Here is a 17,628-nt window from a genome sequence, read left to right as displayed (position 1 = left end):
AAAAAGAATTTAAAAAAAAGGAAAAAAAAGAAAGGCAATGTAGGATTGGGAAACAATGGGCATACAGTGGTACCTCAAGTTACAGATGCTTCAGGTTACAGACTCTGCCAACCCAGAAATAGTACCTCAGGTTAAGAACTTTGCTTCAGGATGAGAACAGAAATTGTGCGGCAGTGGCACAGCGGCAGCGGGAGGCCCCATTAGCTAAAGTGGTACCTCAGGTTAAGAACAGTTTCGGGTTAAGAACGAATTAAGTTCTTAACCTGAGGTACCACTGTATAGGGTTTGGCCAAACTAAGGCAGGGGGGAAATCTTTTCCCAAGCAATTTGGCTGAGAATATTGTTTCTAGTCAAGATATAAATAAGCTATTGGTCAAGAACCAATGAAAACTGGAGAAGTTGATTGCATGTTAGGAGGAAATTTATCTGTTTCTCAAGATGGCATATGTAGATTTGAAAAAAGATGATTTTTCATATCCATTCATGCAGGGAAGGAAAAAGGAAGGAGATTCTTGTGTTAAGTGGACTGTGTTATACAAAATATATCCATGTTCTGTATTAATGTGGAGAAGACATCGGAGCTTGAATTCTGTAAATTTATGCAAAATAAATACATGCAATTTATTCAAACTGCAATATTTCTGCAGAATTGTGACTTTGACAAATCATGTATGGAACATATGCTAGAAAAATAGGAAGGAACAGGGAAATATACAAATATGCATTGTCACATTCTGATTCCTGATTATTCAGCACAGCAAACTGTACATTTTCTAATTTCTTATTGTTCGTTTAAGAAAAATAAGAAAAATAGTTTGAGTTTTCTGTTGCAGTTGTAGTGCACATATAGCACTAGAGAAATACCATTTAGGATAAATTAACCGGCATATAAAGTTCTTTTTTTATTAATATCTTAATAGTAATATAATATCAGGGGTCCCTTTACCTAGTCTATTTTCTATTAGCTAATTTTTCCAATCTTCAGATCCAGATATTATAATTTCATTTTCTCTTGCATGCAAAAAGTCCATAAGAAGTTTCCAATCCTTAATAAACGTCAATAATGATTTTTCTCTAATTAAACACATTAATTTTGCCATCTCAGTTAAGTCCAATAATTTTATCAACCATTCATTTATAGTAGGTAGGGCTGTATCTTTCCATCTTTGTGCCTATAGCAATCTTACTGCTAAAATTCTTCACCTAAGATTCTGAAACCCAAAAGTATATTTACAAAATTGACAGTATACAATTGTAAAGCAGAAAAAAACACATCACTACGGAAAGTGTCAGTCCAATGTGTATATGTAAGCATAAGGAACATACTGGAGGGAGCTACAATGAGCAATGAAGCTGAGAAGCAGAAATACTGATTGCTGAGAAGCACAAAAAAGAAGTAGGCAGAGAGGAAGAGTAACACTTTTTTATACTTGTTAATATGTTGTCACTGGAAGGGATTCTGTAGAGTGGGAGTACATGACTCCACTTGCCTCAGTCTGCTACCTACATGAGTGGCACGATTTTGGGGGGGGGGGTGGAAATCCAAGGAGTGACTAAAACTTAAAGCTGTTTTTGAACGTTAATCTCTGTTTTGTAACTCCTAACCTCTCTTTGTTTTCTTTTATTACATGCTATTAACATTTTTTTTTTAGCTGTGATTAGTATTCAACGCTAGACCTACTTAAATTAATGGACATGACTAACTTAGGTTTATTAACTTCAATGGGTCTACTCTGAGTAAGACAATAAAACACAACCCTGTGTCCTAATCACAGAGTTGTAGAGATGGAAGAGACCCTGAGGATCATCTAGTCCAACCCCCTGCAATGAAGGAATATGCAGATGTCCCATACAGAGATCAAACTTGCAACCTTGGCTTTATCAGCACCATGCTCTAACCAACTGAGCTATCCAGGCTGACGATGGTAAGGTTGGTTTTTTTAAAAGGCAAACAATGAAACACAATTTTGCATAGAGGGATTGATTAATATTGATGCAACTAAGAAGATCTATGAGCCACTTGTAAATATCTGAAGAAGGAGTTATTCATGATATGAATGTATAAAGACTCAAGGGGAGATTTTAGCACTGTGGTGGTAAGAGCTTTGAGGCGGGGGAATAGGCCACAGCTTGAAGCATTTTAACGGATTATATAGGAGTGCTAGAATATGACAGTACAATGAAAGGAAACAATCCTATATTTGGTATGGGTGGAAGAGCAAAATATGCTTGACCTTCTACTTTCTTTGACCAGCTGTTAGGAAGATGGAGAGAGGAGATAGAAAGAAATGCAAAAACATATTCTTCTTGAATCTATCAAAGCAGCCATGAGGGAGCTTTGTGGCATTCATAGCAACCCAGGAACTCTCTTTTAATGGGGGTGGGGGTGTTGTTGTACTCTGCTGTAGACTTATAGTGACTAAGATACTACCCTATCTCCTCAGTCTGTATGTAGGAACTCAAGCTGTACTATGGTAAAGCTGCAGCACTATACTATTAGCATTCTAACTGCTGTAATATAAAAAGTGTGCCTTAGCCCATTGGCTAAACAAGTCTTCTCAGTTACACCCTTGGCAGTTTAAGTGGCCTGCACCCATAAGTCTTGGCTTATTTATTTTATGAAAATCAAAATATAATTTGAGCACTAGTTTTCACTCATTTAAATTCGTAAAAGCAGAGTTCAAAGGAGTCAGAAGCAAAAACTCTTGCCTACTACAGAGCATTGTACCCACGAAATGGCCATTCCCTGAACATGGACAAAGCCCCTTAAATGAGTCTTTTGAAAATAAAGAAAGGGCCATCCATACCACCAATCCGACATCCTAGCTGTAGTCATCACTGATCCTCTGGGCAGGCTAACAATGTATGGGCAATAATCCATCCTGATGCCAATCGACACAAATTAGGTGACACAATAGTCACAACAATCACAGTAGGAGCAATGCTAGCAACTGGAACACCTGGAAGGCTTGGCAAGAGGGGTTACATCACTGATACTCTCCCAGTAAGTCCCTTTTACTGATGCCAGAGTCCTCTGGAGGAGAGGTGGCCAAGCTGACTTTGAACCATTTGGTGGGGGTGGGGGGAACACAGCCCCACCCACTCTGAACCGTATTTAAGCCAGGCTGCTGTGGCCCCTTGGGAGGGCAGCAAGACTATAACTACTAGCACTGGTTAGTCCTATTATTACTAGCCTGTAAATACATATATACAGGGCAATATCAAAATTAAGTCTAGACTATTCTACTGCAACACTAACTTATCAGGTTAATTAACTGCTTTTAGTTTTCCTGATATGTTTTCTAATAAACTGTTTTCAAATTGCAGACCACTTTGGGCATATGTTTACAGTGGGGAAATGGCATATAAATAAACTATGCTTAAACTTAAAAAGATACCTTATGTACACCTTCTTAAATAAACAGACAAGGTTCTGGGAATAGATGAGGGCAAAGAAATTCACAGATCCAATTAAACCTCCTTTCTGTTACATTTAAAAACATTGATAAGGAAACTGTGTAACAGGAACTCCACTATTAACATTACATATCGGATAAGATTTGAATAAACGGTAGCTGAAAACATTAATTTATGTCCAGATCAACCAAGATTTAACGGTCTTTTCTGATTTATGAGTCTCAGACATTAGCTGCACATTCTATATTTCTCTAAGCAATATTTCAATCAAACTGTTCTTGAGACCCATATAAGTAGCATAAATGACGACATTGGAGTTAAATACAGGCTTAAAGTTAAAGCAACTTTAAAGAGCAACTATTTGCAACCAGAAATTTGAGAACTTCTTTCCCTGCAGTGTTCTTCTAAACCACTCGAACCAACAACATAGCACGTTATACTTCAATGGGATATTGAGGCACATACTGAGGCACACACATATTGAGGCACACACATATACAACTAAATACAATACAATGCAGTACGTACTAAATACACTCAAATAAGCAAACTGGCTGTAACAGTGTATACCAATGGCATAACTATATCTGGATAAAGAAAGTTTACGCAGGCATGGCCAAACTTGGCCCTCTAGATGTTTTGGGACTACAACTCCCATCATCCCTAGCTAACAGGACCAGTGGTCAGGGATGATGGGAATTGTAGTCCAAAAACATCTAGAAGGCCAAGTTTGGCCATGCCTAGTATAGCATTGATGCCAACCCCTTCACAGCACTTTTTAATGGGGGAACACTCATGAGGTAGGTTTGGATGTCTTTTCCATAATCTGAGATCTCAGATCAGAGGGAGCGTGTGTCCAGGGCTGGCCCAAGTTACCTTAAGGGCAAGGCCCCTGCCCCAGCCTCATTTCATGTACAGAAACTGAACAGAATGGCTAGGGACAGGACAGCATCATCCACCACAGCCGAGGATAGCAGGTTAGTTTAGAAGGTGTAGTTAAGTTCATGTGGCACCTACAGCTTTGTCCTCCAACAAAAGGATACAACTGGAGGGCTGCTGACACCATCCCCCCAGCATCTGCCACCTGAGGTCGTCCTCCCTCTGCCAACCTAATATATGCAGTTCTCCATCCATGTCTGGATCATCAAAAGTACAAGGTCACAGAAACAGTCCTGATAGGTACCCCAACCACCAACTCCACACAAATTACAGAAACATTATCAGAGATGATGTGTGTCTGGAATAGGTGACCATATCCCTTTTCTGACAGTTGATTTTGGAGGACAGGAATGCTTCCTGTTGGAGTTCATGGGCACAGCAAAATAAGTATGTATGTATATTTTTATTAACACACTTGTGATTATTTTGTAACTTAGAATTTGCCAAAGCCAAAAGGAATAACATCTCTAGTTTCTCAAATTTCACTTTCTAAGGTGGAACTAATGGTTTTGCATTATATTCAGGTGGAGCAAACTGGAATGTTATAGGCGTGGTCCTTGGGCACCTGCTAAGCATGAAGTTTGATCTTCCAGCTAGCACCAAAATGTTTCTGCTAGTCATTGAAAGGTTGGGCTGTACAAAAGGTTTCACAAAAGGTTTCAAATGTGAGTTTAAGGAAATAAACTTTCTTCACAAGTTTAATTCTGCTTCAGTTCAGCCATCAAAAGGAAAATGCCCATTCTCCCAAGAAAAGCTTTTGCGCCATACTCCATTCAGGTTTAAGTTCAGAGCCATGCAACACAAAGCTAGGGAGAATGCAATGTTCAGCCCAGAAGGACTTCCTACAGGAAATCTAAGCCGAGAATTCTGGCTATATCTGCCCATGCATAACTGAAGAGTTCACAGTTACAGCTCCACTAACAGCAATGATTACTAACAGTTACAATCACTGAGGCTGCAGGAAGATGGTTTTTGAAAATCCTAAACCAGGTAGGAATACAAAGCAAAAATAGCCCTTCCCACTAAACAGCACTTAGGAATAGCACGAAGGCGTTTTCTGATCTCTGGATTGACATTCTCAATGACGAACAAAAAGTTGAGAGCATATTCCTGGTAGCACAAGACACCATGCCTCTATCTGAAGGTACATTTGCACAAGTCAAGCAATAACTCTTGTGGAAGCTCCCCCAAGACTGCCTGGATTAAGCCTGTACTGCTATGCTAGGACCGATAATATACTGGAAGACTATAGTGAGGACTTGTGAAAGAGAGAGAGAGACATAATGATATGGAAAAAGCTACAAGCCGCTTTTAGCTTGCACAGCATCCATAGCACCTCGTTCCCAGGGGCAGTCTTGACAGACAGCAGTCAGATATCACATATGCATGCTGGGCTCCACACTGTTCCTAGCTAGCCAGGTGGATGGAGGAAACCAGAGTCCAATCTCCTCTGCCACTGCTAGACGGAAATGCTTTCCACTGGCAGACATGGGGATAGAGACCTTCGAGGCAGACAGTCCAGCCTTTCAGCTGCAAAGAAAAGTGTTCGCACGAACACCGCCCAGGCCTGCCAAGCTGAGGATCCGTGTCCTAAAGGACCTTCCTTCCCAGTTCTTACAGCTGCCCAGAGCTGCCACAGCTGAACCACAGCTCCAGACTCCTCCACATCTCCTCCTCCTGGAGTTTCCCCCCTATTTCCTCCTCTTCCCCAGTCCCCGCTCCCTGCCGGAGGGGGTCACGTCTGCATGCCTTAAGCCCCGGAACCAGTTTCCAGGGTCAGGTCTCAGCGCCGGGACACGAGAAACGCCGACGCAGAAAAGAGTTCCCCTGGGCATGTGCAGAGCGCCCGCTGAACCTGCAAGCGCGTCAGGGGTCAAGGGGAAGGAAAGGCTTTTCCCCACTCAGAGGGCGTGACTTTCAGGGGTGGGGGGCTCAAGCCCCGGCCCCTCTCCCGCCGGAGGACCTGAGGCGCCGAGCCCCGTCGCTGCCGCCCCGCCCCGCGAGCGCCCCCCGAGCTCCCCGCTCCTCCGGCCACCGGCCCGCACCTTCTTGGGCGCCTTGGTGAGCGTGGACATGAAGGAGTACTTCTCGGCGTCCTCCATCTCCTTCGTCTGCTTCAGCTCGTCGCCGGCGGCGGCGTCCGGCACAGAAGACATCGTGAGGGCGAGCGCGGAAGCGTCCGGGCGCCGAGGCCGAAGGCAGCTGCTGCTTCTCACCGGCTCCGCCGCGACCTCCCTCTGCAACCGCCAAGACTGCGGCCGCCGCGCTTCAGCAAGGGGCGGGGCCAAGGGGTCCAACACGTCACCGCGCACGCTCGGAGTCGCCCACGAGCCGCTCGCACACGCACAGGTCGTGCACGCGACGCCTTCGCGCAAGGATCTGGCGGAGGAGTCTCGCTTGCGGGAGCTGCAGCGCCACCTGGCGGAAGGCGCCGCGAAATGGTCGTAGCCTGAGCTTCGGTGATTGCAGCCAGTCCTTGCGCATTGTGCCTCCCTAAGAGCAGGGCCGGCCCAAGGCATCTTGGACCCCAAAATGGCATTCCCCTCGCCACCGCAGCAAAAAGGGGTGAGGGGAGATCTACATTAGGAACAAGGGGGGAAGTAACATCAACATAAGGATCTGTTGCCTCATGGATCCTGCCGCTTAAGGCAATTGCCTCAAGTGGTTTTATGGGTGGGCTGGCCCTGCTAATACTGTAATGTACTATTAATTTATTTGTTGTTATACGGAGCAAGAAAAGCACTCTCAAAGCAACTTACAAAAATGTAAATATTAACTAACACTTAAAATGTAATAGCATTTAAAATATTAAATAGCGCTGCTCCTGGTGGCTGTTGGATGACTGTTTCAAGTGGCTGGAAGAGCTGTCAGATTTTTTCCCTCAAGCTGGTACAGTGACATTGGGAATTTTGCACTTTCGGAGGCATATCATCAGTCTGATTCCTGGTCAAGCACAACCCCAATGCCTTTGAAAGGACACAGTTCTATTTTATCACTTTTATTTACGATTTGTATTTATTTCATTAAATGTATACACCATTTGATTGTAACAAAGTTCAAAGCGGTTTACAAAAAAGATCAAACAATAAAATCAGGGGAAATTCACAACCATACTTTAAAACATACAAAAGTTAAAATACAGATTAGAATTACCTCAACTTTCTAAGCATCTGCATAGGCTTCTCTAAACATAAATGTTTTTAGCAGGCAACGTAAAGAGTACCATGAAGGCAGCAACTTGATCTCATTGGGCAGGAAGCTCCAAAGTGCAGGTGTTGCCACACTTTTTATGAACTCATCTGTCAAAGGCATCTGTGCTCTGGGGCATTAGGGATCTGTTTGGAAGGACTCACTAAGGAGAACTCTGCTCTCACCTTCCCAGGATTTTGGGTGCTGTTCCCTCTCCCGCCAGCACCAACACCTTACACATATATGAGACCAGATGTAATGTTTTAGAGTCTTCCAGTTTAATCATTTCTCTTTGATTTCCCCATGCTTGTTCATGGTTTAAAGGCTATAAAATAAATAATGAGGATCATACAAAAAGTGATCATACACTATTTAAACATATTAATTTATTCATAGTTTATTAAATTTGTCAGTTGCTTTCTCTTGCCCAGGGCAACCCAAAGTAACTTACAATCAACCAAACAGACCCCACATAAACTCCACATGGATACATTACAACCAAGAGGGAAGAGAAACCCATTAAAAACATCCCGCTCACTTCTAAAAGGCGACAGACAGTCAAAGGCCAAAGACCTGTTTATAGAGTTTTTGCTTGGCCCCTAAAGATATATAATGATGCTGGCAGGGGAACCTCCCTGGGGAGAACGTTCTACAGACGGGGAGCCACTGCAGAAAAGGCCCATTCTTGTGTTGCCACCCTCTGGACCTCTCATGGAGGAGTCACACAAAGAAGGGCCTTGGATGATGAATGTAGGGTCCAGGCTGGTTCATATGGGGAGAGGTGGTCCTTGAGGTATTGTGGTCCTGAGCTGTCGGGCCAGGAATCACATTATACAGGGTGTTCAAGCTGCCTGCTGAATTCTACAACAGCTGAAGTTTCCCAATCATCTTTGGAGGCAGCCTCATGATTAATGGGTTGCAGTAATCTAACTTAGAGGTTACCAGAGCATAGGCAACAGAAGTTAGACTATCCCTGTCCAGGTAGCAACAGGGCCACCAGCCAAAGCTGATGCCACCGAGGCCACCTGAGCCTCAAGCGACAGCAAAGGACCTAGAAGTAACCCCCAAGCTACATACCCACTCATTCACAGGGAGTGCAGACCCTCCAAGGGTCCCTATTTTCCAGGGATATCCCTGATTTAGAGAAGTCATCCTGGTTTCTGATTTGATCCCAGAATGTCCCGCTTTTCCTTAAGGTGTCCCTATTTTGTGGCTTAGGGCCCTCGTATTTACGGGACCGCCTCTCCAGAGGACCTTAAGGTCCATGAATAATCATAGTTTAGAGGTCCCGGGCCCTAAGGAAGTTAGATTATCCTTCACCAGGGCCAGGGCCTTCTCAGTGATGGCTCCGACCTGGTGGAATGCTCTGTCCCATGAGACCAGGGCCATGCAGGATTTAACTTCCTTCCGCAGGGCCTGTAAGACAGAACTATTCCACTTGGCTTTCAATTTGAACTTAGCCTGATCTTTTATTCCCATTTCTTCCTTCCCCCTCCCCTTTTTATGAAGATTACCCGCTCTGGGATCCCACAGCTAATTCTCCCCTGGTCTCCTTGCTGGCCCAAATAGGACTAATGTAGGCAGCTAGCCCTGGTGATCATCTAATGTTTATTGGATGGATTTCCCCCCTAAATTGATTTTTGATTTTATTGTTATTCACATTTTATACCGTATTTTATGCTATTTTTTGGTAACATCAATTAAGTGTTTTAAATTTGTTGTTAGCTGCCCTGAGCCCGATTTTCTGAACTTGGAAGGGTGGGGTATAAATAAACATTTATTATTATTATTATTATTATTATTATTATTATTTTCATTGGAGAAATGTTGGGGGTATGGTTGGATGTCCCTATTTGCATTGGAGAAATGTTGGAGGGTATGAAGTTATTCGACTCCCAAGCCGCCTGAAGGCAATTATGTATAAAGAAGGGGTTTTTTAATGTTTAATATTTTATTATGTTTTTATAAATGTTGGAAGCTGCCCAGGGTGGATGGGGCAACCCAATAAGATGTGTGGGGTATAAATAGTAAAAGTATCATTATGGAACGGGACGTCCCTATTTTCATTGGAGAAATGTTGGAGGGTATGGCAGTGTAACCCTATCAAGAGCAGCAACCTCCCATCAAGTCTAGGGAACTGTCCACTAACAGTACCTCAGTCTTATCTGGATTGAGCTTCAATTTATTGGCTCTAATCCAGTCCATTACTGAGGCAAAACATTGGTCCAGCACATCCACTGTGTGTCATCAGCCACGATCCTATGCATGTTTATTCAGAAGCAATTTACACTGAGGCTTTCTCCCTTATAAGGGTTGCAACATGAGGTACCATAATATTTTGGGTCAGCCCTGAGGGCAGAAGCATCTGGTCTTGAGAAGAAAGAGAAGATGTAGTCAAGAGCAAACAGATCACAATATACTGAAATAAACATCTCCTTGGACATTACATTGCTGACCTTAAGATGGCAATGTTGCACTTCTCTATACAGTTTCTGTCAAGTGTTGGTCCTTTAGAAGCCACGGATGCTCCCAGAGGCCTCTTGGTCCCTAATAAGACATCTAGATTCCAGGTCTTGAAAATGAAATGGACACATGAGCTTCCTTGAGCATGGTTCTACTCTTCAGTGCCTTCACTCACTGCTTTATGACTTTTCAAATTTTCTCCCAGTAAAAGTGGATAGGATGGCACCCTTTCCAGGTTTTGATTTATTAACCAAGGAGAAGCCTTTGCATTTGGTCTCATGAAGGCCCAGGTACCATTTATGCTCCTGATCCTGAAGACATTTGTGTTAGCATTAGTTTCAGTTAAGAAGGATTTATGTTCATCAATAAAAGTCATTCAGTTGTACAGATTTCCTACACAGAGTTATTTCTCTGGGGTGAATCAATCACTTAAATCTTTTCAGAATCAACCTGACTTGCAGGTATGTTATGTGCATCCGAATCTCTGAGCGGTAAGAGATTCCGAGCATCCCAACAGAAAACCTTGGATTTGATTTCTTGAAATTAGTGTCACTGGAGGTGGATAGCATTTTCTGTGATATGAGGTTTATTTACACATATGGAAGATTCATAGCACCAGTGCTTTAACTCAACCTGCTTCACCATTAGTTTTCTAGGAGGTGGCACCAAAGCCACAGCTTTGCAATCTCAAAGAAAGCAAATCAGGCCTCTATGTCTTTCCAGCTCCAGGACTGGCAGCTCTTTGTCTTTTTGATCTGTTTCACACACACACACACACACACACACACACACACACACACCCTCTCCAGCAAGGGGACTTGCCCACTTCAGCTCATCTTCTAGAAATATCTTCAGCTTACATAATGAAACCAAACAGTTAATTTACTGTATTTTGACAGTGTTAGCAGTCTCTTTTTCTTCTGTATCCCATCTTACAGCTAATAGAAGCACAGAAGGGGACCCCAAAAGCCCATTTAGTATGTCCCCCACACTAGAATTGCAGAATTGGCCTGAGGCCGGTTGCCTGCAGTGAATTAAATCACTGGTCCTTTAAGGGAATGCAAAGTATTTCTTTATCTGCACTTCCCACGAACCTGTTCAGAGGTAAACCTAGGCTCCCTTGCACCCTTGGCAAGGAGCTGTATGGGTGCCTCTGATGCCAGGAGAGACCATGGACCAAAAACTCTTAAAGTTTGCTTTTTGTCGCCTTTCACACTCCACCAGTGACTTTCTCTCTTTTTTTTTTAAAGCAATTTATTAAATTTTACAATAAAAATAGACATAATAAACAATGTAACATCAATCTTAACATATTTTCACATTTTCTTTGGACTTCCTCACACCTCCCGCTCCCATTTTCATCGTTAAAACATTTTGTCAGCAATTTATCATCTTGTTTAAATTCTTATATCCCTTCTATATTTCATAATCATATAATTCTCAAAAGGAGCTAATTTTTCACAATCTTACTTATTTTCTTAAAAAAGCTTCTGAATTTAGTGGTGCTCAGTTGTTTTAGTCTAGCATCTTATTTAGCATTCACTCAAATTACAATACTTTTGTAAGTAGTTCTTAAATTTCTTCCAGTCCTCCTCAATCCTCTCTTCTCCCAGGTCACGGATTCTGCCGGTCATTTCAGCCAGTTCCATGTAGTCTATCAGTTGTATCTGCCATTCTTCCAGTGTGGGTAGATCTTGGGTTTTCCAATGTTTTGCGAGAAGTATCCTTGCTGCTGTTGTTGCATACATAAAGAATGTCTGGTCCTTCTTTACCACCCCTTGGCCGACAATACCCAAAAGGAAAGCCTCTGGTTTCTTAGTGAAGGTATATTTAAATACCTTTTTCAGTTCATTATAGATCATTTCCCAGAACGCCTTCACTTTAGGGCAAGTCCACCAGAGGTGGAAGAACGTTCCCTCGCACTCTTTGCATTTCCAACACTTATTATCAGACAGGTGGTAAATTTTAGCAAGTTTGACTGGGGTCATGTACCATCTATAAATCATTTTCATTACATTTTCTTTCAGGGCGTTACATGCAGTAAATTTCAGTCCATTATTCCACAACCTCTCCCAGTCCTCAAACATGATATTATGCCCAATGTCCTGTGCCCACCTTATCATAGCCGATTTAACCGTTTCGTCTTGTGTATTCCATTTCAACAGCAAGTTATACATCCTTGAAAGTACCTTAATCTTTGGTTCTAACAATTCTGTTTCTAGTTTCGATTTCTCCACCTGGAACCCTAATTTCTTATCATTTTTAAAAACTTCTTTGATCTGAGCGTAATGTAACCAGTCTCGCACTTTGTCTTTCATTTTCTCTAAACTCTGCAATTTCCATTTGTCTCCATCCTTTTCTAATATTTCCCAATATTTTGGCCATTTAGCCTCCATATTGGGTCTTTTTCGGGCCTTGGCTTCCAAAGGTGAAAGCCACCTTGGTGTTTTATTTTCCAGCAAGTCTTTATATTTTGACCAGACATTAAACAATGATTTTCTGACAATATGGTTCTTAAAGGCCTTATTTGCTTTAACCTTGTCATACCATAAATATGCATGCCATCCAAAGGTATTGTTAAACCCCTCCAAATCCAGCACATCAGTGTCTTCAAGAAGTAGCCAGTCTTTTAGCCAGCAGAACGCTGCGGCTTCGTAATAAAGTTGCACCAGTGACTTTCTCCATGGCCATTGGGGTCGGGTCTGCTCTGCTCCACCTCCCTCTGAACCTGTTAAAGAATTAAGCAGTAAGGGAAAGGGAGGAGAACATAGCATGATTCCAGAGGTTGAAATGTAAGGGAATTACATTCAAGATGGCCTGTGAGGTCAAAACCATTCATGTTTGGAAAGAAGCTTATGGACGTTTCTGGGAAAAAAGGACTGCACAGTTATGGGTTATTTCCCGCCCCCCCCTCCAACCCCAAAGCAAGCCCTGAGGCCTCAGCTGATAGCACCTTAAAAGCAAATAACTAAGTGTAAAGCCACAGAGAGTCTCCAGAGGAAACCACAGAGCTGTATTCTTGGAAACAGCTTGTCGCAGCTACTCAGAATCTGCTGTGATCATTATCATGGACCAGTGTCATGATGTGCAAGCCTGGCTGTTTCAAGCTTTCTTGTCAGCTGTGCAAGGCTTTTTAAGGTGTCCAAGGGGATCACCTTATGGAAACAGCCAATATTCACTTATTTCACAAATGTTTAGGTGCTAGAATCCCAGGGCAGTGAACAATAAAGCAATAAAAGTCAGTAGAATAAAAACTATATTAGGTCAGTGTTGTTACAGATCTGGGGTAACAGCATTTAGGGGTGAATGTTATAAATTAATAAATGGTAGAATTTAGATACTATTTGTTTAGAGTATTGAAGGGAAGGTTCCAGGCCACTGAAAAATACAGGCTGAACTGCGTTTCCAGGCCAGGGCCTCACCTGGGATAGAAGAAGTCATTAAAAACGACAAAAACGGTCCTGGAAGCAAGTCAATAACCCATCCATGAAAACCATCATCCGGGCAGAGAGGGCAGTTCCCATGGTTACCGTGGACAGAGAAGGGTCTAGGATTTCAGCTTCCATGACTACAGGGGAGAGGGAGGCTGTGCCCACAGGAGAAAGGTGTCTCGTGGTTTTTCTGGCAAGGGTCTTTGGCAGGGAGAAGGGTGGAGGCAGAACTGCATGAGCTGCTGCTACGAAGGCCAGAAACATATTGGCAAGTTGGCACAGAGATGGCGTGAGGGATGCCTTGGACTCCAATGCTGCACTGCTGTGGGGAACAAGCCCTCTTGAGATTTGATGCCAGGGCCGTCTTAAGCATATCCGGCACCGTGGTGCAAAGATTCCTCTGGCGCCCCCCCCTTTCCAGAGTTGTCGACCTTTTTAAGGGGGGCGGACCCCAAAGTTGTTGACCTGAACTTAGGAATTCCACAGATTTCACTACAGGGAAGGAGAGGCAAGAGCTGAGGGTGGGGGGAACCTACCCCTTCCTTTACTGGATAGAAAGTGGGACAGAGGAAAGCAGGAAGGAGAGGGCATTTAACCCACCGATGGAGAGGAGAAGAGAGGAGGGTGGTGGTCAGGAAGCTGTCAGCATCCCCGCCAAAACTGTTCTCACCCGCCTCTTCGGGGCTCCCCTCCCACGCTCCTGCCATGCACAGGAGGCTTGGGAGGCAAGCTGGACACCTGGACCATGCAACTGAGCGAAGGAGAGCGCAGCTAGGAAAGAGGGAGGAGCAGGAGGGCAAAAGCAAGCCGACCAGATGACCGAGAGAGTGAGCGCAGCGCAGGGGAAAGGAGGAGGAGGAGCCTCATGTGTGCCTCCTTTCGTTTCGTTCCCATCCCCAAGAAGGCCTCAGCTCCCTAAGAGGGCGCGCTAGGGGAGGGTTGCCATGCGCTGCGCTGCGCTTGCTCAGCTGCCCAGTTTAGAGAAGCACACACACAGAGAGACACACACACAACCTCACAACACCGCCAGTGAACAACTATTGCGTCGCCCAGGATGCAGGAGCACTGTGCGTGCACGGGGCGAGCGGATTCTAGTAAAACAGGAAGCCACTGGCAAAGCGGCGCAGCTCCCCTACTCGCTGGGGCGCCCCTGAGAGGCCAGTGCTGTGGCGCAATGCACCACTAAGCCCTATGGGAAAGACGGCTCTGTGTGATGCTCTTAACTCTCTCCAAAGTAGACCCAGGTGTGAATATGTGTACAATAAACCATATTTCTTAAGGGCACTCCTCTCCCCTGCGTCTTGATTTCCCAATGGAATCTCAACCCTGGGTGAGTTCCCAGAACCCCCGGAATCTCGTGCAGCCATTCAGTGGAGATTGCAGTGGCTTGTAACAATATGAATCACAGCAGCAGCCCAAAGCTGGTAATCCCTAAAATCCAGCAGCCCATTTTATAAAACATCCATCCACACCTGATCAGCTACAAAAGATCCAGAATTGCCTGGGGATAAATAAAAAAAAAAAAGGGCTTGGCAACAAGGAGGTTGCAAGGTCGGCGCTATGTATGTTAGCAGACCTTACCATTAGGCAGAAAGAGGCAGCCTGCTCAGGCAGTTTAATTTGGGTGTCATGAGGAATTGTTAGTAATTTAATTTATCATTATATGTTTGCTGCCAGGAAAGGGAGAGGCCCTTGTGGAATTCTGTCTCAGGTGCCAGAATAACAATGACTTCATTCATTGGCTGAAAAGACTGAAAGGTGCGAGCGGGCTCATATCCCACAAAGCAGTTGCTTTGAATGCTGCCTACATATTTTGCTTTATAACTTTCATTCTAAAGGGATAGGGCCAGACCTGGAGGTCTGGCAAACCTATTCCTCTGCAAACTAGAAAGCACTTGAAATATACCACCAGCTAGGGTCCAGATAAACCAAGAACTTCATTATTACAAAGTAGGCTAACTGTATGGAGTTTTAAAGATTTATGGCTCTGCTGTAGATCTTGAGTCACGTTCTTGTAAGCAGGAGAAAAGGAAACACAATGAGGTCTGATTGCTGAGAAGTCAGGGACTGTGGCAAGAACAGGCAGTTAGTGGCTTAGCAGAGTGGGATAGTAGAAAGGAACAGTACAGGGCCAAGAAATGTGAAATGGTTACAAAAAGGAGAATGCCAAGCACAGGGAATGAAAGAAAGATGGAAACAGGGAATGAGGAAGTGGAAAGAGGAGGATGCCCTTTGGAGAACTGGGGCCATAACGGAGAAGTAGGTCAGGTTTACTTAATGTGCCCCAAAGTCTGGTGCTAAACATGGTATCACTTCCTCAGTGTAGGAAGTGATCCATTGTTGTGTGAGGAAATGAGAGATGCAATTAAAATTCAGTGTGATTGTGCCACATCCACACTTTGCATTTACAGCACTGTGGTGCCATTTTAGCAGTCATCACTTCCACCACAACCCCCCCCCCCCAACTGTAGTTTTCCTGGCCTGCACCACCACCAGTTGCCACTGCTCCACCTCCAACTCAAGGGCTCATATGAAAGACGTGTGCCTTTTGGTGCTGAGCTCCTGCAGGAACCAGTTGACTTGTGCAAGAGCTCGGCACTGAAAGCGGGGCATGTAATCAGAAGCCAGGATGGCTTCTGTCATGCCAGGGTGTCCCATTCAAATTAGGACTGTTGACAGGTGTGCAATCCTAGACCCACTCACCAGGGCCAAGCTATTTATTTATTACCTTTCTGCACTGCCCATATATATTGTTATAATATAATCATCATCATCATCATCATCATCATCATCATCATCTTTTATACCCCACCCATCTGGCTGGGTTTCTCCAGCCACTCTGAGCAGCTTCCAGCAAAACACAATAATTCATCAAATATTAAAAGCTTCCCTAAACAGGGCTGCCCTAAACATGTTATATATACAGTATATTGTTGCAGATATGAGGTAACAGAGTTTATTAGTGAATAGTAGAAAATAATAAATGATTTTATTATTTCAGATCCGAAAGGAAAATACAAGCTGCAGAGGAATTCCTGGGTTAGCCTATGCAAAAAATGACCTGGGCAAGCTGCATCACACATCAGTAGACCAGTTTAAAACATCAACATCACTGGATGACCCTTTAGGGGAAAACTGGGCTGTGATAATAAAATTAGAGGTGGTGGTGGCAGTCCCTGCGTTTTGTATAGGCATAAAATCTTCTCTCCCAGGCTGAACTCAAGGGAGTTTTTCAGCAGATGCCACAAGCACACAGCACTCATTGGCTGGAGAACCACCTCTTTCCTGAAGTGCCTTTTCCATGCTTATTATTTTTAAAGATTGCATTTTTTTTTAGAAAGGGGTGAGGAATCAATACACATTTGATTGAGTAAGTGTAAACATGGTACTTTAGTTGAAAATAAAAAGGCAGACTGACCCCCCACATACTCTCTGGAAAGGAAGGGGAAGACAGACTATGGGATCTGCAGGACTAATTTGCGGACTAATATGTCAGTCAAACAAATTTGCAAGAGAAGCCAGGCTCAAGCAGCAGGAGAAATTTTAAATATGCAGCTACTCCTGATTTGCATGTATATTGCTGGCAACTGAAAGCTTGGAATCCAGGTTTTGGATTGAAATATGTGAGAGGCAGAAGCCCACAAAGAAAAGAAAACACTTGATATCCATCTTCAAGGCAGGGAGCCATATCTATCTTCCCAAGTCACTTGCGGCAGAAGCTTAGCCTATGGCAGCCCTCCCAACACGGGCCATGTAAAAAATGAGAGAAAGGAAATCAGCCCACTTCAGGCTCCAGGCAGGCCCAGGTGGCTGCCCAGATCCACTCCAGAACACACCAGGAGGGAGTTTAAATAAAGACAGCATGAGAGAAGGCCATTCTCTACGTTGAAAGGATGTGCAGTTGTGAAACAGACATAGAACATGAAAATTATGGCATCTTTAACTGAATCGTTGGTCTTTAATTTTAATAGTTGGGGCTTTTATTTACTTATTTGTTTGGTTTACAAATTGCTTCCTATGAAACATCTCAAAGCGATCTCACAATACAATAAAAGTACATGTAGAAGGACTGCATAAATAAGCTGAAACAAGTGCAGATATAAAAACCACCTCAAATCCAACACAGATACCCACTGGCATAAGAATTTCCATTCAAAAAGCTTGTTGAAAGAGGGGAGTCTTCAGCAGA

General features: G+C 43.6%; 1 protein-coding gene across 3 annotated transcripts in view; it reads right to left on the bottom strand.

The window, feature by feature from the left end:
• AHCYL1 (adenosylhomocysteinase like 1) overlaps positions 1-6,634 on the bottom strand; it is a gene marked incomplete at its 3' end in the record, with an annotated part of 48,542 nt that extends 41,908 nt beyond the window's left edge. For 2 of the 3 annotated variants that reach the window (XM_081010614.1, XM_081010615.1), the window contains exon 1: positions 6,402-6,633. In XM_081010614.1, the coding sequence (XP_080866740.1) occupies positions 6,402-6,512 (111 nt within the window). In that variant the 5' untranslated portion in view covers positions 6,513-6,633. Of the gene's footprint in view, positions 1-6,401 lie in introns of all 3 variants that reach the window. The other variant, XR_013987814.1, reaches the window with a different exon arrangement.
• Between the last annotated feature and the right edge of the window lie 10,994 nt (positions 6,635-17,628).

Source organism: Podarcis pityusensis, assembly GCF_964106645.2.
Source record: "Podarcis pityusensis genome assembly, chromosome: 6".
In the NCBI taxonomy this organism is placed as follows: domain Eukaryota; kingdom Metazoa; phylum Chordata; class Lepidosauria; order Squamata; family Lacertidae; genus Podarcis; species Podarcis pityusensis.
This window is presented reverse-complemented; position numbering and strand designations above follow the sequence as displayed.